Source organism: Pristiophorus japonicus, chromosome 15 (assembly GCF_044704955.1).
Source record: "Pristiophorus japonicus isolate sPriJap1 chromosome 15, sPriJap1.hap1, whole genome shotgun sequence".
NCBI lineage: Eukaryota > Metazoa > Chordata > Chondrichthyes > Pristiophoridae > Pristiophorus > Pristiophorus japonicus.
Window position 1 is genome coordinate 80,979,856 of NC_091991.1, and position 19,823 is coordinate 80,999,678.

The window sequence follows — 19,823 nt, forward strand, 5'->3', positions numbered from 1 at the left end:
TCAATCATCAGGGTAGAAATTCAGGTCCACCCAAAACGGGTCGCACCTATTGCTTTTGAAGTGATATCTCCGCCGCGCTGGGTGAGCTGGCCTCTTTCGCAAAATTCAGCCCTTTTTCACTTTTTTCAGGGAGACTGGAAATCGGTGATAATGGGGGCGGAAGTGGAGTCTCCGGCCATCATTCATCACTGGAGCGGTGACGACATCGTGATGCGTGTGCGCCATCACGCTCTTCCCTTCACTTAAAGGGGAGAGCCGCTGCGAGCTGTGCAAAGGTTTTAGTTCCGTCCACTGGGCCACCAGGGAGGGTTTCAGCTGGGCCAGCGGGGACATAATTGTCCGGCCAATCTGGGAGTCGGCTGACCAAAAAAATTAAATGGCGGCCACAGCAGTGCACCCTCGCCCTGAAGGGCAGCTTGCAGCCATGTCCCACACACTGAAAACAAGACGCACCGACAGAAAAAGCTGTCGGGGGCACCGCTCAGCGGCCCGAAGATTTTTTGTGCTGAATATGGATGGAGGAGCGGGAGGTTGGCGGTACGCCCTTTGAGGACGTACTGAGGAGGGTTCGGCAGCAGCGGGGCGGAAGTGGGGACTGCCGGAAAAAGCACGGAGGTGAATTTCGCTGGCGCCGGCCATTGGACTCCAAATCGGCAGCCACTCGACTTCGCCACTTGGCCGTCTCTTTCTGGCGGCAAGCAGCCTTTTTGGGAGGCTGAATTTCAGCCCCATGGTGTCTTACAGCACAGAAGGTCATTGGACCCATCATGCCGCTTTTCAAATTTTTTTTGTTGTTTTTCTCTCACTAAGATATTTAGAGGCTTGAAATATAGAACAATTATAATCATGGGCTGGATTTTTGGTTGTCTAACGCTTCAGTTAGCACCCAGAAGGGGGCGTTAATGGAAGCGTTAGCGGTTACCGACCACGAGCACAGCGATTAGCGCCCGACCAAAAATTCATTGTAGGCTCACCGGGGGTGCAAACCATTAGCGCCTGGCTGCTGGCGACCGCTCCGATCCTGACGTATTCCTGGTGCAACGCCCACACTTGCGCCCCGGTCGGTAAATTCGGTGCGTGTGCTTCATTGAGTGCCCGCCAAGAACAACGTCTGGAAAAACATTCGGTACAGGCTTGCAGAGTCGTTAACTGGCAGCTACTTAACGGGATGAGGAAGCGCTTCCCTCGGAGGTCACAGTCAGTGCAATGTTTACACACAGCTCTGAGTTTTCAGCAGCAGACAGAACAATACAGGTTGAAAACAAGTGATTTTGAAAACTTTAATGGGTGCATTACAATGCCGCGCCTTTAAGACTCGGCTTTTCCCGGAATCTGATTCGGAGTTCCGCGCATGCGCAATGGGTCTGCAAAATGTACCGACCAAACTTTGTTATCACCCCCTCCCGCCCCCCAGCTCTGGTGTGCAATGGCTGATTTACTGCCCCTGGCAGCTCTTCAGCCGATTCTGACGAATTTCTGGGTGGGAGGTGCAAACTTTTTCCAAGGCGTCTGGATTAACGCCGCAACAGAAGTGTGACTGAATTTCTCCTCCAAGCTGTCCAACTGTAAGGATGGTGGCGGGAAGGATCAAAGTAGAGCCTGATCCCATCCTCACCTTGATCATCTGCACTTCCACCCAGGGTCGCTAGGTGGCAATCAGGAGCCAGGAACCCAGGCTGACTCCTACCCGCCATAACCCAAGGGCACAGACAGTTCGGGGATCAATCCCATGGCCTTCTGTTCAATATGGGTCAGTTGCTCCATGTTGCAACACTCGCACCAATGAATGTGGTCCTTTTTTTAAAGTCTCTCATCCCAATTCAATGCTTTTGCTTCTGTACCAACTTAGTAGCTCCCTGTTGAACCTTTTCATGGCTCCAATATCTGTTCCATAAGGAAGTGCCTAAACTGTACCCAGCTCTACCTAACCACTGTCCTGTACTGATTGACTCTCACCTCCTGGCTTTTGTAGATTTGTGTACCTGTACCCCTGGATCTCTCTCTCCTTGCCACAGAGATTCCACCATTAACATTCTCGTTCCATTCTGTTCTCCCAGAACGTACACTTGACACGTATTTGTGCTGAATTGCATTCATCAGAAGTCTACCCATTGCCAGGACAGCCATGTCCTCCTGTAGTCTCCTGCAATCCTCCCCATGCTTTCCCACACCCTCAATTTGGCATTGTCTGCAAATCCGATACAAATCTCTCCCTGCCCTGTGTAAACGTACATGGAAATCAAAGGGCGTTCCCTCACACATCCCTCAGGCACATCACTAGCTCTACCTGAGGAACGTCTGTTCACTCCTCTTCTCTATCCTCCAACTATCCCGCTATTGATGCCAACATTTCACCTTTAATACCAGTTGCTTTGTTCTTTCGTCTCTCAATTGGCACTCTGTGAAAAGCTTTTAGAATATTCAAAAATACTAAATCCACTGCATTCCCTTTATTAACATACTCAGTAATGTCTTTGAAGAATGTCATTATATTACTGAAACTCCCTCTCCCACAGTGTCAGCTGTGGCTCAGTGAGTAGCACACTTGCCTCTAAGTCAGAAAATTGTGGGTTCAAGTCCCACTCCAGGAACCTGAACACATAAATCCAGGCTGATACTCCAGTGCAGTGCTGAGGGAGTGCCGCACTGTCAGAAGTGCCGTCTTTTGGATGAGACGTTAAACTGAGGCCCCTATCTGCTCTCTTAGGTGGATCCCAAGGCACTATTTTGAAGAAGAGCAGGGGAGTTATCCCTGGGGCCAATATTTATCCCTCAATCAACATCACTAAAACAGGTTATCTGGTCATTATCACATTGCTGTTTGTGGGAGTTTGCTGTGCGCAAATTGGCTGCCGTGTTTCCGACGTTACAACAGTGACTACACTCCAACAGTACTTCATTGGCTGTAAAATGCTTTGAAACATCCAGTGGTCATGAAAGGCGCTATATAAATGCAAGTCTTTCTTTTCCCTCATTGATTTATTCAATCAGAGGGTAAATATACCTGGGATATCAGGTTGGGGTAAATCTAAATATCAAACAGGTCGCTTAGGGGTGAATTAGCCAGGTTTTTAAGCTCCTGATCTCTATCCATTTACCCCTGCTTAAAAGTGCGACGTCTGTATTTTCAGTAAGGCTACAGTGGCTCTGAGCTCAGGTGTGTTTTACAGGTGAACAGCAGTCACAGGACAAACAGGAAGTTACCAGAGAATAACTGGTGCCTCTGGAACCAGACTTAATCAAGGCAAAGGAGAGGAGGGTAAGATAGGGAGAAAGCACAGGAGAGAGGGAAAAGGTCACTGAACATAATGTTTGGAAGAACCAGTTTAAAAACACAGATGTCGAGAATCCTATTGAAGTGAATGAAAAGTGAAATTTAAACCAACATCGCCTACAATCTCCTGGCACACAATTCACTGTATGTATGCACCGATTCTTCTTCAGTTCTACCTCATCTCCAATCAGCTAACATTCAAAATAAAGAAAGGTGTCTGTAATGTATCTGCTTCAAGGGTTCTTTGCTTAAGAATGCATGGCAACACATTGCTATTAAGAACTAGTTTGGTTTATTAGCAAAGGTTTAACAATCACACTACACATTACCAGTTCATCCACCAGGCTCACAACCACCTGCCTCATCGTGGATCCCCCGAACCCAACTGGCCGGGGTTTTATTGAGTCTTGTGAACATCACGTGACTGGCTAAGCCACTCACAATGCAACAGCTCGACCAACCTGTGAGCATACTCACAGGTGCATACATTACAGTGTCCATTGTGTTCCTGACGAACCTAAATTAATCAAAATGATGCACACATCAAACTGCTGAGCGGTGCAAACTGAGCACAAGTGGACAGACTTTGTTTGAAGGCAAGTGTTGATGTTTCCAAAATGGATGCCAACTGGACCAGCAAGGTAAGCCATTTGTTCCTTCCAGAACTTTTAATGGAAAATTGGGGGAGCAGGTGACATCAAAGTCAGTCAGTGAGGAAAGTTGCTGCAGGGTGATGTGTTGAGCCAATTCACTTGCCGTAGTTTGGTGACGATGTCATCAATCTGCAGGCGTACCATCGACTGATTGTCACCTTGCATCAAAAGGATTTGTTTCTGAATATATTCAATTCCCCAAACCTCCAACACTTTTCTGTTTTAGGTTTTGTGCTGCTCACTGTGATACTCGGGCCAAAAATATCTGCTCTCGGATTTGACTGCATTTGCTGGACTCAATTCACATTCTTCTCAGAGTTCCGGAGAGAGAAGATGAAAGGAGAAATAAAGCTTCGGTTTCCTGCTTCACCACTGCCGTTTGGTGAAGTTTAGGAGCCTTCCCGTCCTTAAAGGGACAACGACACACACCCCCTGGGTAAATGTGCCCTATCTGATGAGGCACTGAACTGTACAACAACAACAACTTGTACTTATATAGCGTCTTCAACGTAGTAAACCGTCCCAAGGCACTTCACAGGAGTGTAATATGACAAAAGAATAGGCCGAAAGGCAGCAACTGAGGGCTTCAATTGATGCCCTGGGATATGGAACTGGGAGTAAAATCAGTTTCCGACTGCCACCCAGCACTGGAAAGTGGATGTCAGGTGATCAGAGCCGGTCAAACACCCAACTGCAAGGGAAAGAGGAGGAGCTAACAGCACGCCGGGAGACAAAGTCGATGCCCGAATAGTAATCTCAGACATACTGCCCTATGCAAAGGAGCTCCGTCTCCTGAGGTCTTTGAGAGCAGCTCCCACATACGCACATGGGCAGTTCATAAATACATTCGAATGCCTCCCGTCAGATAGCAAAAGTGAGGGACAAACTGAGACAGCGAAAGTGATGGCTTCCCCTGAGGAATGGCTGCATACATACAGCAAAGGGGTCAGCCATGTAGGACGGAGATGAGGCGAAACCCCTTCACTCAGAGGGTGGTGAATCTTTGGAATTCTCTACCCCAGAGGGCTGTAGAGGCTCAGTCTGAATATATTCAAGACAAAGATAGAGATCGATAGATTTTTAGATGTTAAGGGAATCAAGAGATATGGGGTTAGTGCAGGAAAGTGGAGTTGAGGTAGAAGATCAGACATGATCTCATTGAATGGCGGAGCAGGCTCGATGGGCCGAATGGCCTACTCCTGCTCCTAATTCTTATGTTATGTTAACTTACACAGCACATGGAGGGCACTGAGATCCCTTGAAGAATATTGGATATGTTGGTGCCTGCTCCTTTAAGGAGGACTAAGTAAGGCCGATAGAGCAGGATCAGTGACACAGTGAGGGTAACGATCAGAAGTTGCTTTTCAAAGAAGCATTTTCTGTATCAACAAGCTCTGTATGGATCTTTTTTTAAAGTGATGTTAAATTGCCCCCTGCTGGTAAGAGGGAGAGTTACAACTGTTGGATGCTGGAGCTGCACCCTGGGGAAACCTTCAGCTGACACAAGGCAGACTGTCGGAGCAAAAGGAGAATTCAGGGAGGAGAAAATCGTCTAGCGCATCAACTCTTCCATAATGAAATCTATAAAAGAAAAATCTGTGTTTTTGCCTTTATTACCTTGCTTGATGGAACATTGTGGACGTTCGTCACTGATGAACATTGGAGCTTATCCTGGATCCTGTTCTAAATTACTTTACATTGGGTCGAAAGTTGCGGCTTCTCTGGGTGCGTACGATGTGTGCACACCCAAAGAGGCCTCGCAAATGCCAGGTCCCAGCGCGCAGCGCGCATGCGCCGAGAACCGGCTTTTGTGATCTGTCAAAATTTCTTCTGATGGATCGCACGGTTCCCTGTAGGAAGGACATAGATTAAGCTATTTGCCCAACTCTTGCCCAGCGGATGTCCTTCAAACTCTTACGCCTGCAGGCGTATAGCTTACTTTTAACAGCGTAAGAGTTATAAAACATAGAAAAATTAAATGTAATCACTCAGTTTTATATTTAAAAACCCTGTTCATTAAGGTGTTTATTTTTAACCCTGTTAAAACAAATTAAAACATTTTTCAAAAAAATACTTTTTTTCTAAAATATTCAATTTCAATTCATTTTAAATATGTGTGAGTATTTTTTTATTTATTGTGTTGTGTTTCTTGTTTTTGGGGGGTATTCTCATTGATAGTAATGGGAGCTCGTACAAACGGAGTTCCCATTATTATAAATGAGAATACTTGATTGTGATTGGTAGTCCAGGCCCATGTGATCCCAGGATATGAATACGTTCCTGGAAGACATGTTCCCGTACGCTGGATTGCAAAACTAGGTCTCCGACCGGATGCCTACGTTCCTCCGGGACCACCAGGTATTTTCGTAAAATAAATTTTGGGTCAGAGGCATTCGCCCGAAGGAAGCCTCCAACTGCAATCCTCCCCAATAATTTTGATTTATGTCGTCTGGTCCCATTTTCTTTTGTGTGCTTTAAAATAATAATCTGGGTTTATCTCATCTGTTCCATTCAATATTTTGATGAGGTTCCAGTTAACGACGGGTCTATCCAGACTGTTAAAAAGCTTAAGCGTCTCCAAATGTTCCTCACAGCTCGTCCTCTTCACATTCGAGATTGTTCCCGTAGCTGGTTTGCAGCACCGCGTCTGAATCGAATGTTGTGGGCGAGGCCACCAGAACCGGGCGTGGAACGAGGGACAAGCGTCCGCGACTGAGACTCTGTGCATTCAAGTCGAGGCCTGGCCTGCCCAAGAATCACTCTGCCCAGGCTGTCATGTGGGGGGTCGGAGGTCGGACCGGTGAAGGTGCAGTAACCGAAAACTGCACCAATCTGGCCTCGGTTCGCTGGGGACATCCCCCAAGTTTCTTTTTAGAATTATGCTGTTGTGTGCAGATTGGTACAAATGGGCTTCCAGAGGTTAATACAGAATAGCATGGATCAAATGGGAATTACTGCTGGCTTGATTAGAATGCCCACAGCAGTGGCAAGGCCTTGAGGGTTCATGGTGCACCTAAAAACTTTGTGTTGCACAGTTTGTTCATTGATGGCAATGCAGGAAGTGAGCTGGCTCTCAGATAAGAACAATTAGTCCGCGGATCTCACCAACCGGGGCGGGTCCAGGACGGCCGGGGTCGGTGGCGGGTGTTGAAGCCCGCACTGTATGAACAATCTTCTGTTGATGGGGCTTGTTAATCCCACCCTGCGAGGTTCCCAGCCATTTGAAGGAAGTGGGTCTGATGACGTCATTTGATAACACGTCATCAGCCGGTTTCTTTAAAAGGGACCATGCCCACATCGATTTCGACTGTTGTGCTGTCAATGTTCTACAGCATTGAGATGCTGCAAGCACTGCACAAAGGTGCAACCAGGCTCTCCCATCACTCCCTCCAGATGCATATGGAGGGAGACATAGCACGCTGGGAGGTTCTCTTCCCTTCCAATGGGCGGAAGAGACCTCTCCAGGAGACCAACGCAGCCTGGTTGCATATTGTATAGGAGGGCACAAGCAGGGATGTTGTCAGGAGGACCAGGCTGCAGTGGCACAAACCTTTCAATGATCTCAGTAGATCACTAAACGTTACTGCAAAGCTACACTCAACCTCATCCTACTGTGCCACTCATCACATCCCCATCTCACTAGCCACCCTTCATCTGCCTTCCCTCCCCTACTCCTGCACATCCTTACTCACATCAACTTACCTTGCAGCTCCGCCTATCGCTCGCTCTCGATCTGCATTATCACATCCCCATCTCACTAGCCACCCCTCACATTCACCCTCATCCTTGTCCAATCATACTAACTAACAACACACAAGGGTAGGTACTGGGGTCTTTTAGCCAATGTTCATGTAAAGTTTCTGTTAATGTGTTGTCAAACATTGAAATCTTTACTTTGATCACTTTGCATTCTTGGCCAGATTTGTGTGAACCTTTGGAAGTGGCTTTGTGAGTTGTAGTGAATGGTGAGACATAACAGTACCCCCCCGCCCCCCAATGGTGATGAGTGTGAAAGGAATAGCTTGGGCATTGTAGGGATGCTTTATGGTGTTGGTGAGGGGTGGTACCAACCTGGCGCATCATGTGGCAGCCAGAGTGTACAGCATCAAGTGAAGTAAATGTGGCCATGGTGAGGCCATCCCTGGCATCCCAGGCAGCAATGTGTTCGGGTGCTGATGCCGTGTGTCCTGTGCTGCATCGGGTGATTGCGGAGAAGGTTGCTGTTGTTGGTCGTGACACTGGTGTGTTTAGTGATGTTGGTGTTGGGGCTGATCAAGGTGGGATTCTGAGGACCAAGGTGAGATTTTTTCAAGGGCACTGATGTTGTTGGAATAGATGGCAGCTGAAGGTGAGATGACAGACGCGATCTGTCAATGGTGAGAGAGGTCGCTCCAAGGAGGTGACAGTGGATAGAGAGTTCACTGAAAACACTTCCAACCTGCATACAGCTCAAAAGTGTTTTCCAAATCCTGAAGGCTTCAGCTTCTGACATTGGAAAGTGAACAGCTGTGAAATGGTAGCTTTTATACCACTTCTGCAACTGTCAACTAGCCAAAGCAAAGGAGAGTCATTGAGAACCCGACACATTTACCGGACATGAAGCCCGAGCGATGGGAAGCTCGTTAAAAACTTGGTAAAATCCTTTGGAGCTGGTAAAATGCTGTTAAATAGGTTTAAGCAGCTTGCTAACTATCACAATTGCCTGACCCGCTGCTTAGTGCCGGGTCTACAATCCGCAGTCAGACCCGGCACTTTGGAAACTTACAAGGAGGCGGGTCTAGAGCGGACTTCCGCCCCGCTGTCAATCTCGGCCATTTTGACAGCGGGCCCGCCTCCAAACCCGCACTGGCAGCGCCGGTAAGATTCCGGCCTTCGTGTGGATAAACGGCGATCACAAGTAAACGCCACGCGTATAGAATTTACATGAGGGCTCTTGCGTTCTCCCACCATCTCTCCCGGGAGGTTTTTTACCGAAGTTACAGCGGGAGACCAGGAACTCTACCACTGAAACTGTATTCCATGTTTTCTTCACAAATTCATTTGGAAGTTGCTGTACAGAGTTAGGAAAAGGGGATGATAAACATAAAACAAACAGATATACAACATAAAAAAACACCAATAGGAAAATCACCAGAGGAAGTTGTGGGCACTGGAGCAAGTACTTCCTTTAAATGGGAGCTACGTGAAATAGGTGTGCAGTAACTGGCGTGTTATAATCTATAACAAATAATTTTTTTTTCCTATGAACACACCTGCAGAGGTAACTTTCTTTATCCCTATTTTCTCTCCACTGCACCTTTCCTCTCCTGAAGGATTGTAACCGGTGCTAAAAATGGTGGGTGAATGGATAGAATCATGGGAATTTACAGCACGGAAGGAGGCCATTTTGGCCCATTGTGTCCGCGCCGGCCGACCAAGAGCTACCCAGCCTAATCCCACTTTCCAGTTCTTGGTCTGCAGTCCTGCAGGTTACGGCACTTCAAGTGCACAGCCAAGTACTGTTTAAATGTGTTGAGGTAATCTGCCTCTACCACCCTTTCAGGCAGTGAGTTCCAGACCCCCAGTACCCTCTGGTGAAGGAATTTCCCCTCATATCCCCTCTAAACCTCCTACCAATTAATTTAAATCTATGCTCCCTAGTTATTGACCCCTCTGCTAAGGGAAATAGGTCCTTCCTATCCACTCTATCTAGGCCTCAATAAGGTCTTCCCTCAGCCTCCTCTGATTCAATGAAAACAAACCCAGCCTATCCAATCTTTCTTCATAGCTAAAATTCTCCAGTTCAGCTAACATCCTCGTAAATCTCCTCTGTACTCTCTCTCATGCAATGACATGTTTTAAACTGCGTCTTGAAGGAGGAAAGAGAGGCAGAGAGATTTAGGCAGGGAGTTCCAGAGCTTGGAGCGTCGGCAACAGGAGGCACGGCCACCAATGGTTGAGCGATTAAAATCAGGGATGCTCAAGAGGGCAGAATTAGAGGAGCGCAGACATCTCGGAGGGTTGTGGGGCTGGAGCAGATTACAGAGATAGGGAGGTGCGAGGCCATGGAGGGATTCCAAAACAAGGATGAGAATTTTAAAGTTGAGGCGTTGCTGGACCGGGTGCCAACATAGGTCAGAGAGTACAGGGGTGATGGGTAAGCGGGACTTGGTGCGAGTTAGGACACGGGCAGCAGAGTTCTGAATGAGCACAAGTTCATGAAGGGTGGATGATGGGAGGACGGCCAGGAAAGCAGTGGATAATTAAGGCTCGAGGTAACAAAATTAACAGAGGGTTTCAGCAGAAGGTGAGCTGACGCAGGGTCGGAGTCGGGCTATGTTACAGAGGAAGTCGGGGTCTCGGTGATGGAGCGGAGAAATGGTTGGAAACTCATCCCGGGATCAAACACAATACCAAGGTTGCGAATAGTGTGGCTGAGGCTTAGACAGTTGACAGGGAGGAGGATGGAGTCGCTGGCTAGAGAATGCAGTCTGTGACGGGGCCCGAAGACAAAGGCTCCGGTCTCCCCAATATTCACTGGAGAACATTTTTGTTCATGTTGGACAAGCCGTCTGACAACTTAGAGACGGAGGAGCGGTCAAGAGAGGTGGTGGGGAGGTAGAGCTGGGTGTCGTCAGCGTACATGTGGGAACTGATACTGTGTTTTCGAATGATGTCACCGAGGGGCAGCAAGTAGATAAGAAACAGAAGGGGACCAAGGACAGATCCGCGAGGGACTTCCGAGGTAGTGATGCAGGAGTGGGAAGAGAAGCCATTGCAGGTGATTCTCTGGCTACAATTCGATAGATAAGGAACCAGACAAGGTTGTTTTCTGTGACAGCCTCCATCTTGAACCAGGCAAGAGCTGTCCAACCCTACTGGTGCAAAGCAGCCAATCCTCCACGGCCAATGCCACACGAGGAAATCCTGTGTCCAACGCACTTCACATTAAAAAATGGAAGATTGAAATCCACTCTTTTCCTGCTGATCTTTTTGATCTCTGGTAGGAACCAGGGATTTACAAACATCTGCAAATCCACAGGGAATCGATTGTCCTCCAAATAGACCTCGAGATGCATCAGACAGGCGTAGCCACTCACTGATGTCAGGATTGAGCCTGTAAAAGCAATTATGGCCTTAAAGGAGCAGGCGTGATAGACGAGCTGGTCTTTTCCTCCATGTCAATTTTGTATCTTCGTAGGCCACTTACACATAGCTCCACTCAGCAGCAGAAGAATACATTGACCGTCACCTGGTATAATGTCCCTGTCATTATAAAATGCATCCACCAAACTACCATGTGGAATGCACAGAGAGATGTACTCGTGGTGGTTCCAGATTGAGGCTGTCACAGAGAACAGCGGATATTTTGTAGTTCAGGCACAATCACAGAATAAAGTACATTAAGGGATGTAATGTATTTGCTTCATGGGTTCTTTGCTTAAGAATTCATAGCAACACATTGCTATTAAGAACTAGTTGGTTTATTAACAAAGGTTTAACAATCACTCTACACATTACCAGTTCATCCACCAGGCTCACAACCACCTGCCACATCGTGGATCCCCTGAATCCAACTGGCTGGGGTTTTATTGAGTCTTGTGAACATCACATGACTGGCTTAGCCACTCCCAACTCAACAGCTCTACAGACCTGTGAGCATACTCACAGGTACATACATTGCAAGGGAGCATAAAAATACTCTCACACCTGCAACTGAACCCACGTGTAGCATTTCTCTATCCTAGACTGGAAGGGATCAGATGCATATCTCCTTCCAACTGGCCTCATCGGCCACCAGCAATACTGTTATGCTCATAATAAAGTAATGCAACTGAGTACTGTAGACAATGAGTAAGTGTGACCTTAGCTCCTTTATTCAAACTCCAGAGTGCTGGTACAGCATTGGAGGCCTGCTTATATACAGTGCTCCCAATGGATGCTGGGATCCCTTGGGACTCCAACAGATAGGCCCTCTGGTGGTGGTATGATACAAGTTACCTAGGGTTACATACATAACAAATACGATGCTCACTAACCTGTGAGGAATTGGCCACCCATTAATGGCACCAGCTGTAAAATGCTAGTTTGGATGGCGTGAGCCCAGCTACAGATGGCAACAGCTATCCTGCACCTGGACAATATGGAACATTACAGCAGGGTCTTACACAGAGACGCACTCGCATCCTGATTGTACAAACAGCAGTGGCACAAAGAAGATGTACAGGCAGGTGCAAATTGGAAGAGGCACAAACTGGGCCAAATACTCATAACAAGAGGAGACAGAGCAGTTAACAGCCACTAAATCATGTGTTGCTCATTGTGCCTACGGACGTACAAAAATGACAGGCAGGAAAAGACCAGTTGGTCCATCAATGTTGACCCAAACTCATGATGGGTGAAGCGTAATGACTAGACACTTCTTACCCCAGCAGCCACGGAATCTCCTGGGAGAGGCAAAAAAACCCAGAAAAAAAATCTTAGGGCCAATAAGGGAAAATTCCTGTCTGATTCCCACAAGCTATCAAAACCAGCGACTATGACATTGCCTTCGAGTACATTAAATTGTAATTGTTCAAATGTTAATGTGCCATGTTCTGGCACTAGACGGAAGAGAGTTGATTTGGTCTTCAAAGAATGCTGTCAAACTGTTGAGACTACAGGTAGGCATTAGCCATGGGCATTATATTGGGCATTACCACAGGTCACTTACCAGTACGTTGCGTTCCATGTAGTCATTCTCTTTGTCAAAGTCAATAGGGTAGCCATTTGTCGACCAGATGAATGTAAGGTCCAGCGTGGCATCGTGAGATGCATGACACTCCATGGTGCCATTTTCCCCCATGGTGACATCGATGTTTGATGGTTCAAGGGTGATTTTGGTGGGCTCTAGAAAGACATGGAGAGGAATAAAATCACAGGGTTTACAACAGCTCAACATCTTGAAAACGTCTTCAAGTAGCAACCAACACAAATTGTGAATGTGTAAGGCTGGCTCCACTGTGATCAAGACAGTTCTGGATAACTGAGTATCAAGGCCGACATTAACTTCAGGATTCAGATGTTACATGGAACCACAAGAGCAATAGCTGTGCTTATGGAGAGACATGACAATTATCCTGAGCCTCCTTGGGATAGGGACAGGGATAAGATATAAATTGTTCAATGATATTTGCTGGGAGAGAGCAAGCGAGAGATGAATTAAATAATAAGCTTACATTTATATGTCCCAAAGCATTTCACCAGCAGTGGATTGTTTTTGAACTGCAGTCAATGCAAACAAGGTTGCTAATGTATGCACAAGGTACACAAACATCGAATAATGAATGTAGTTAATCTGTGTAGTGTTTGGTGTTTATGGTTGTCATGTATGCCCCTGTGAGTGAGTATGCTCACAGGTTTGTAGAGCTGTTGAGTTGGGAGTGGCTTAGCCAGTCTTGGAATTCTCTACCCCGTAGAGCTGTGGAGGTTGGGTCACTGAATATATTTAAGGTGGAGATAGATAGATTTGTGAACGATAAGGGAATCAAGAGTTATGGGGTACGGGCAGGGAGGTGGAGTTGAGGCCAAGATCAGATCAGCCATGATCTTATTGATTGGCGCAGCAGGCTCGAGGGGCCAAATGGCCTACTCCTGCTCCTATTTCTTATGTTCTTATGCTTTGTTCTGGGGTTTCGTTTCACAGGCATTGGCTGCCCACCAGAAACTTGCAGAATAGGGTCATTATTTGCAATTGAACATTGACTTTGAGTGTCAGCAGGCTATTTGAGTGTTGGGCGGATGGGGGGAGGAGATGGATAAGGGAGACATCGCAGCCTAACCCCGTACTGTTGCCACCTGATAGCCACACATGAGCATTTCCATTTGCAACTTGGTGGATAACGATGGGACTGAGCATGCTGACTGCCTTTCCCTTCCTAACTTGCTACCATGGTCCAGCTCAGAGATTGGGGATCAAACCTAGGCCCTTTCTGGTCTGGCAATGCTTCGATTTAGAAATTCTCATCTGTAATGTATGTACCTGTGAGTATGCTCACAGGTTTGTAGAGCTGTTGAGTTGTGAGTGGTTTAGCCAGTCATGTGACATTCACAAGACTCAATAAAACCCCAGCAAGTTGGGTTCAGGGGATCCACGATGAGGCAGGTTATTGTGAGCCTGGTGGATGAACTGGTAATGTGTCGTGTGACTGTTAAACCTTTGTTAATAAACCAACTAGTTCTTAATAGCAATGTGTTGCTATGAATTCTTAAGCAAAGAACCCATGAAGCAAATACATTACATCAACCTTGTTTTCAAATTCCTGCATGGGCTCGCTCCTCCCTATCTCTGTAACGTCCTCCAGCCCTACAATCCTCCGTGATCTCTGCGCTCCTCCAATTCTGGCCTCTTGCCCGACCTCGAATTTAATCGCTCAACCATCAGTGGCTGTGCCTTCCACTCCCTAGGCCCTAAGCACTGGAATTCCCTCCATAAACCTCTCTGTCTCTCTCTTCTCCTTTAAGATGCTGCTTAAAACCTACCTATGACCAAACTTTTGGTTGCTTGTCCTAACAGCTCTTTATGTGGCTCAGTGTCAAATTTTGTTTAATAATTGCTCCTGTAAAGGGCCTTGGGATGTTTTACTTTGTTGAAGGCACGATATAAATGCAAGTTCTTGTTGTAATGTTCAGCTACTCACTGGAGCAACAGAATGATCCACTGGGGAAGTTCACCAGTTATTTCAATGAATGGCAGCCCCAAAGCCAGCTGGTTGAATGAAGGATTCCATCGTTCATCCTGTCCTCACCCGACATCCAAACGTGACTCCTTCTCCAATTGGGAATTTCTGGTTGGCAGCCTAAAGTGGGTCGATGCCGATTTTTCTGCTCCCTAGTGCAGGACACTCAGGCCAACTTTGAAACCACCACCATTACGGCACAAATCAGTCAAGAGAGGTCAGCGATTGAACCGCAGTGCTACCTGGAGTGTACGGCCCAGTCCCTGGCGGTGCATTTACCTAGTCCTAGTCTAGTTTGCAAAAGAGCTTGAGCACAGAGCTTGGAGTCAGAGCTGGGAGAATGCAATCAGAGTGGATCGCAAGCAGAGCTGGAATCGGTGGAGAGGCGGAAGGCGGTTTAGTCATCCCAAGGAGGAGTGGAGTCATCCCAAGGAGGAGTGGAGCCACAGAAGCCAAAGACTCTAAGTTAATAGGCACGAGAGCGGACCAGCGGGAGAGCGAGAGGAACAGCCGCAGATAGAGCTAGGCCCAAGAGCCCTGAGCCTGGAGAAAGCGCGAGCATCAGGGAGCGAGGTAAAAAACCTAAAGTGACATCAGCACAAGGGAAGGAGCTGATTGGTGATTTTTTTTAAGACGAGTTTATTTCTGTTAAGATAGTTAATAGCCTATTATCATCATCATCATAGGCAGTTCCTCAGAATCAAGGAAGTCTTGCTTCCACTCTAAAATTGAGCTCTTAGGTGACTGAACAGTTCAATATGGGAATTACTGTCACAGGTGGGACAGACAGTCGTTGAAGGAAAGGGTGGGTGGGACAGGTTTGCCGCACGCTCCTTCCGCTGCCTGCGCTTGGTCTCTGCATGCTCTCGGCAACGAGACTTGAGGTGCTCAGAGACCTCCCGGATGCACTTCCTCCACTTAGGGCAGTCTTTGGCCAGGGACTCCCAGGTGTCAGTGGGGATTGTAAAGTCCTTACACACTACTATAAATTCACACGAGGCACATTCTGCAGACAAGGTCACTCTGTGACCTGAACCTTTATTCACAGAACCAAGAAGTGATGACCCTGCGAGGGACCTCCCTTTATATACCTGGATGACCAGGTGAGGAGTGTCTCCCACAAGTTCACCCCCTGTGGTCAAGGTGTGCATTTCTTAGGTGTATACAGTGTACAGTGTTGTTACATGAAGGTTACATACATGACATCACTTCCCCCCCCCCTCGCCCCCAACGTCTTATGGGGTCAAAGATGAAGTATTTCAGGCGGTCGACGATCTCTCGTGGAACACCGCAGTTGGGGCTCTTGTTGTTGAGCCTTGGCATGCGTCTCTGTCACCTATGGTGATTCCGGCTTGTCCGGGCTGGCCGCAGGGACTGTTCATGCTGCTGAATGTTCTTGTTGCTCATTCACTGGCGGTGGTGTGGGCAACATCTCATGATCTTCCTCGGGTTCCTCAGTGTCCAGGCTGAACCTTTTTTTTTTTACTTGGTCCAGATGCTTGCGGCATCTGTCCATTGTTAAGTCTGACCACTATGACCCTATTCCCCTTTTTGCCAATTACAGTACCCTCAAGCCACTTTGGCCCCAAAGCGTGATTAAGAACAAATACAGGGTCATCGATTTCTATACATCTCCCCTTTGAGTTACGGTCATGGCACTCATTTTGGGACTGGCGCTTGCCCTCAACAATGTCTATCAGGATTGGATGAATGAGGGACAGCCGAGTTTTAAGTGCACGTTTCATGAGTAGTTCCGCGGGCGGGACTCCCGTGAGCGAATGCGGTCGGGACCTATAGGCCAGCAGGAGGCGCGATAGGCAGCACTGAAGGGAGGGTCCTTGAATCTGGAGCATGCCTTGTTTTATGATTTGGACCGCACGTTCCGTCTGGCCATTGGAAGCCGGCTTGAACGGTGCCGTCCTGACATGTTTGATGCCATTACCCGACATGAACTCCCCGAATTCATAGCTAGTGAAACACGGGCCGTTGTCGCTAACCAGGATGTCCGGCAAGCCGTGAGTCGCAAAGACCGCATGCAGACTCTCCACAGTGGTGGATGTCGTGCACGAATTCAATATGATGCACTCGATCCATTTTGAGTACGCATCAACAACAATGAGGAACATTTTTCCCATGAATGGGCCCGCGTAGTCAACGTGACTGCGTGACCATGGCCTGGTGGGCCAGGGCTACGAGCTGAGTGGGGCCTCCCTGGGGGCATTGCCCAGCTGGGCACACATCGTGCACCTGCGAACAGTGTTCCAGGTCTGAGTCAATTCCCGGCCACCATACATGTGACCGGGCAATGGCCTTCATTAGCACAATGCCTGGATGCTCACTGTGGAGTTCCCTGATGAATGCTTCCCTTCCCTTCTGGGGCATGACTACCCGGCTGCCCCATAGTAGGCAGTCGGCTTGGATGGAGAGCTCATCCATCAGTCTGTGAAATGGTCTGACCTCCTCGGGGCATGCTCCGTGTGCGGGCGCCCAATCCCAAGTCAGGACACATTTCGTAATCAAGGATAGGAGGGAATCTTTGTTGGTCCAGATTTTGATTCTTTGGCCAGTTCCTGGGTCATGTAGGCTGAAGTGAGGTCCAACTTGGTGAACAGCTTGCTGCCTGCCAGCGTGGCAAAAAGACTCTCCGCTCTCGGAAGCGGGTATTGGTCTTGTAGTGACACTCGGTTGATAGTGGCCTTGTAGTCGCCACAGATCCTGACCGAGCCATCTGTTTTCAGGACAGGGACGATGGGGCTTGCCCAGTCGCTGAATTCAACGGGCGAAATTATGCCCTCTCTTAGCAACCTGTCCAACTCACTCTCAATTATCTCCCGCATCACATACGCCACTGGTCTGGCTTTGTGGTGCAATGGTCTGGCGTCCGGGGTGATGCATATCACTACTTTGGTACCTTTGAAAATCCCGACACCAGGTTGAAATAGTGACTCAAATTTCTATAGGACCTGTGAGCATGAACTTCGCTCCACAGATGAAATGGCGTGCACATCCCCCCCATTTCCAGTTCATCTCGGCTAGCCAGCTCCTCCCCAAAAGCGCAGGACCATTTCCCGGGACAATCCAGAGTGGCAGCAGGTTCTCTGATCCATTATGTGTGACTACCAACATTGCACTGCCTAGCACTGGGATGATCTCTTTGGTGTACATCTGTAAGTGTGTGCTGCTAGCTCTGAGTGACCATAATTTCTCGAATTGTTGGACACTCATAAGTGACTGGCTGGCCCCTGTGTCCAGCTCCATGCGTACCGGGATGCCGTTTAATAGGACTTTCATCATCATAGTTGGCGTTTTGGTATATGAGCTGTGGATGTTTGCCACATGAACCCGCTGAACTTCAGCGTCCATTGCTTTGTCCCAAGCATCAACCTGCCTTGCAGACCCCTCTTCTGGTTCATCTGCCTCGTAAATTAGCCTCGCTGCTGGCTTCCTGCACATTCTGGCTAAATGTCCACTGAAGTTACAATTTCTACAGATAAATTGTTGAAACCTATAGGTTTTTGCAGCATGTCTGCCCCCGCACCTCCAGCATGAGCTGAGATCGTTGTGAACAAAAGGGCTGTTACCAGGCATTCCTCTCTGATTACTCTTGAGCACTCTGTTAATGGGTGTCAATGGCCCCATCCCGGGATGCATTGTCCACCGTGATGGTGTAAATGTCCGTTCAACCTGCCAGTGTCTCTGCTGAGGACCCATTCCAGAGTCTGTTGCTGTCTGGGTGGTGTCAAATTGCCCTTACCTGTCTGCGGGGTTCTGAATCGCCTTTACAATGTTAACTTCCCTGATCCATCGCCACGGTGGAAGCAGAGTTTCGCGCGTATATTATCTTGGTTTCCTCCTCCCCCGCCATGAAGGTCTGAGCCATCAACGCTGGCACTTCCAAGGTCAAGTCCTTGGTCTCAATTAGCTTTCTGAAAATCCCGACATGACCAATGCCCTCAATAAAGAAATCCCTTAACATCTCCCCCCGCAGGTGCCTGTGAACTTACAGAGGCTGACCAAGCGCCGAAGGTCCGCAACGAAGTCCTTCCATACGTCTGTGTGTCTGGAATCGGTGTCGGGCCATGTGTATAATGCTCACCAGTTTGAGGTACTCCCCGATCAGTTTGCTGAGCTCTTCAAAGGTTTTGTCCGCCGGCTTCTCGGGTGCGAGCAGGTCTTTCATCAACGCGTACGTCTTAGGTCCACAGCTGGTCAGTAGATGCGCCCTTCGCCTGTCAAGTCACTGCATCTCCCAGCCTGTCCTTCGTGACAAAGCTCTGCTGGAGCCTCTCAACGAAATCGTCCCAGTCCTCACCAACACAGTACCATTTCTCTGTGCTACCGGTGGCCATTCTCGTGAGTCGTTGATTCCCGTTTCTCGTCGCCAAATGTAATGTCCTTACACACTACTATAAATTCACACGAGGCACATTCTGCTAACAAGGTCACTCTGTGACCTGAACCTTTATTCACGGGACCAAGAAGTGATGACCCTGTGTGAGACCTTTATATACCTGGATGACCAGGTGAGGAGCGTCTCCCACAAGTTCACCCCCTGTGGTCAGGGTGCGCATTTCTTAGGTATATACAGTATGCAGTGTTGTTATGAAGGCTACAATTACATGAAGGTTACATACATGACAGGGATATTACATTTTATCAAGGACGCTTTGAGGGTGTCCTTGAAACATTTCCTCTGCCCACCTTGGGCTCGTTTTCTGTGAAGGAGTTCAGAGTAGAGCGCTTGCTTTGGGAGTCTTGTGTCAGACATGCGAACAATGTAGCCCGCCCAGCTGTGTGTGATCAGTGTTTCGATGCTGGGGATGTTGGCCTGGTCGAGGACGCTAACGTTAATGCGTCTGTCCTCCCAGGGAATTTGCAGGATCTTGCGGAGACATCGTTGGTGGTATTTCTCCAGTGATTTGAGGTGTCTACTGTACATGGTCCATGTTTTTGAGCCATACAGGAGGGCAGATATCCTATTAAGTAGAGGCATGGCAGCGCACCACAGTCCCGTGGATTGCACATCTTATACCATGTGGGAACTCCAGGACACTTCCCTGGTGCAGGAAGTGTCGTCAGCTGGAGGAGCTCAAGCTCCAGGTTTCGGAGCTTCAGCAGCAGCTGGTGTCACTGCGGTGCATCAGTGAGACTGACAGCTACATGGATAGTATGGTTCATGAGGTAGTTACCCTGCAGCGT

The 19,823-nt window shown here is 48.1% G+C and overlaps 1 protein-coding gene across 1 annotated transcript in view; it reads right to left on the minus strand.

The window, feature by feature from the left end:
• Nucleotides 1-19,823, minus strand: part of cntn1b (contactin 1b) — a 1,027,096-nt gene that overhangs the window by 500,562 nt on the left and 506,711 nt on the right. Inside the window, exon 15 of the mRNA XM_070900643.1 lies at nucleotides 12,620-12,795. Within this exon, the coding sequence (XP_070756744.1) occupies nucleotides 12,620-12,795 (176 nt within the window). The remainder of the gene's footprint in view (nucleotides 1-12,619; nucleotides 12,796-19,823) is intronic.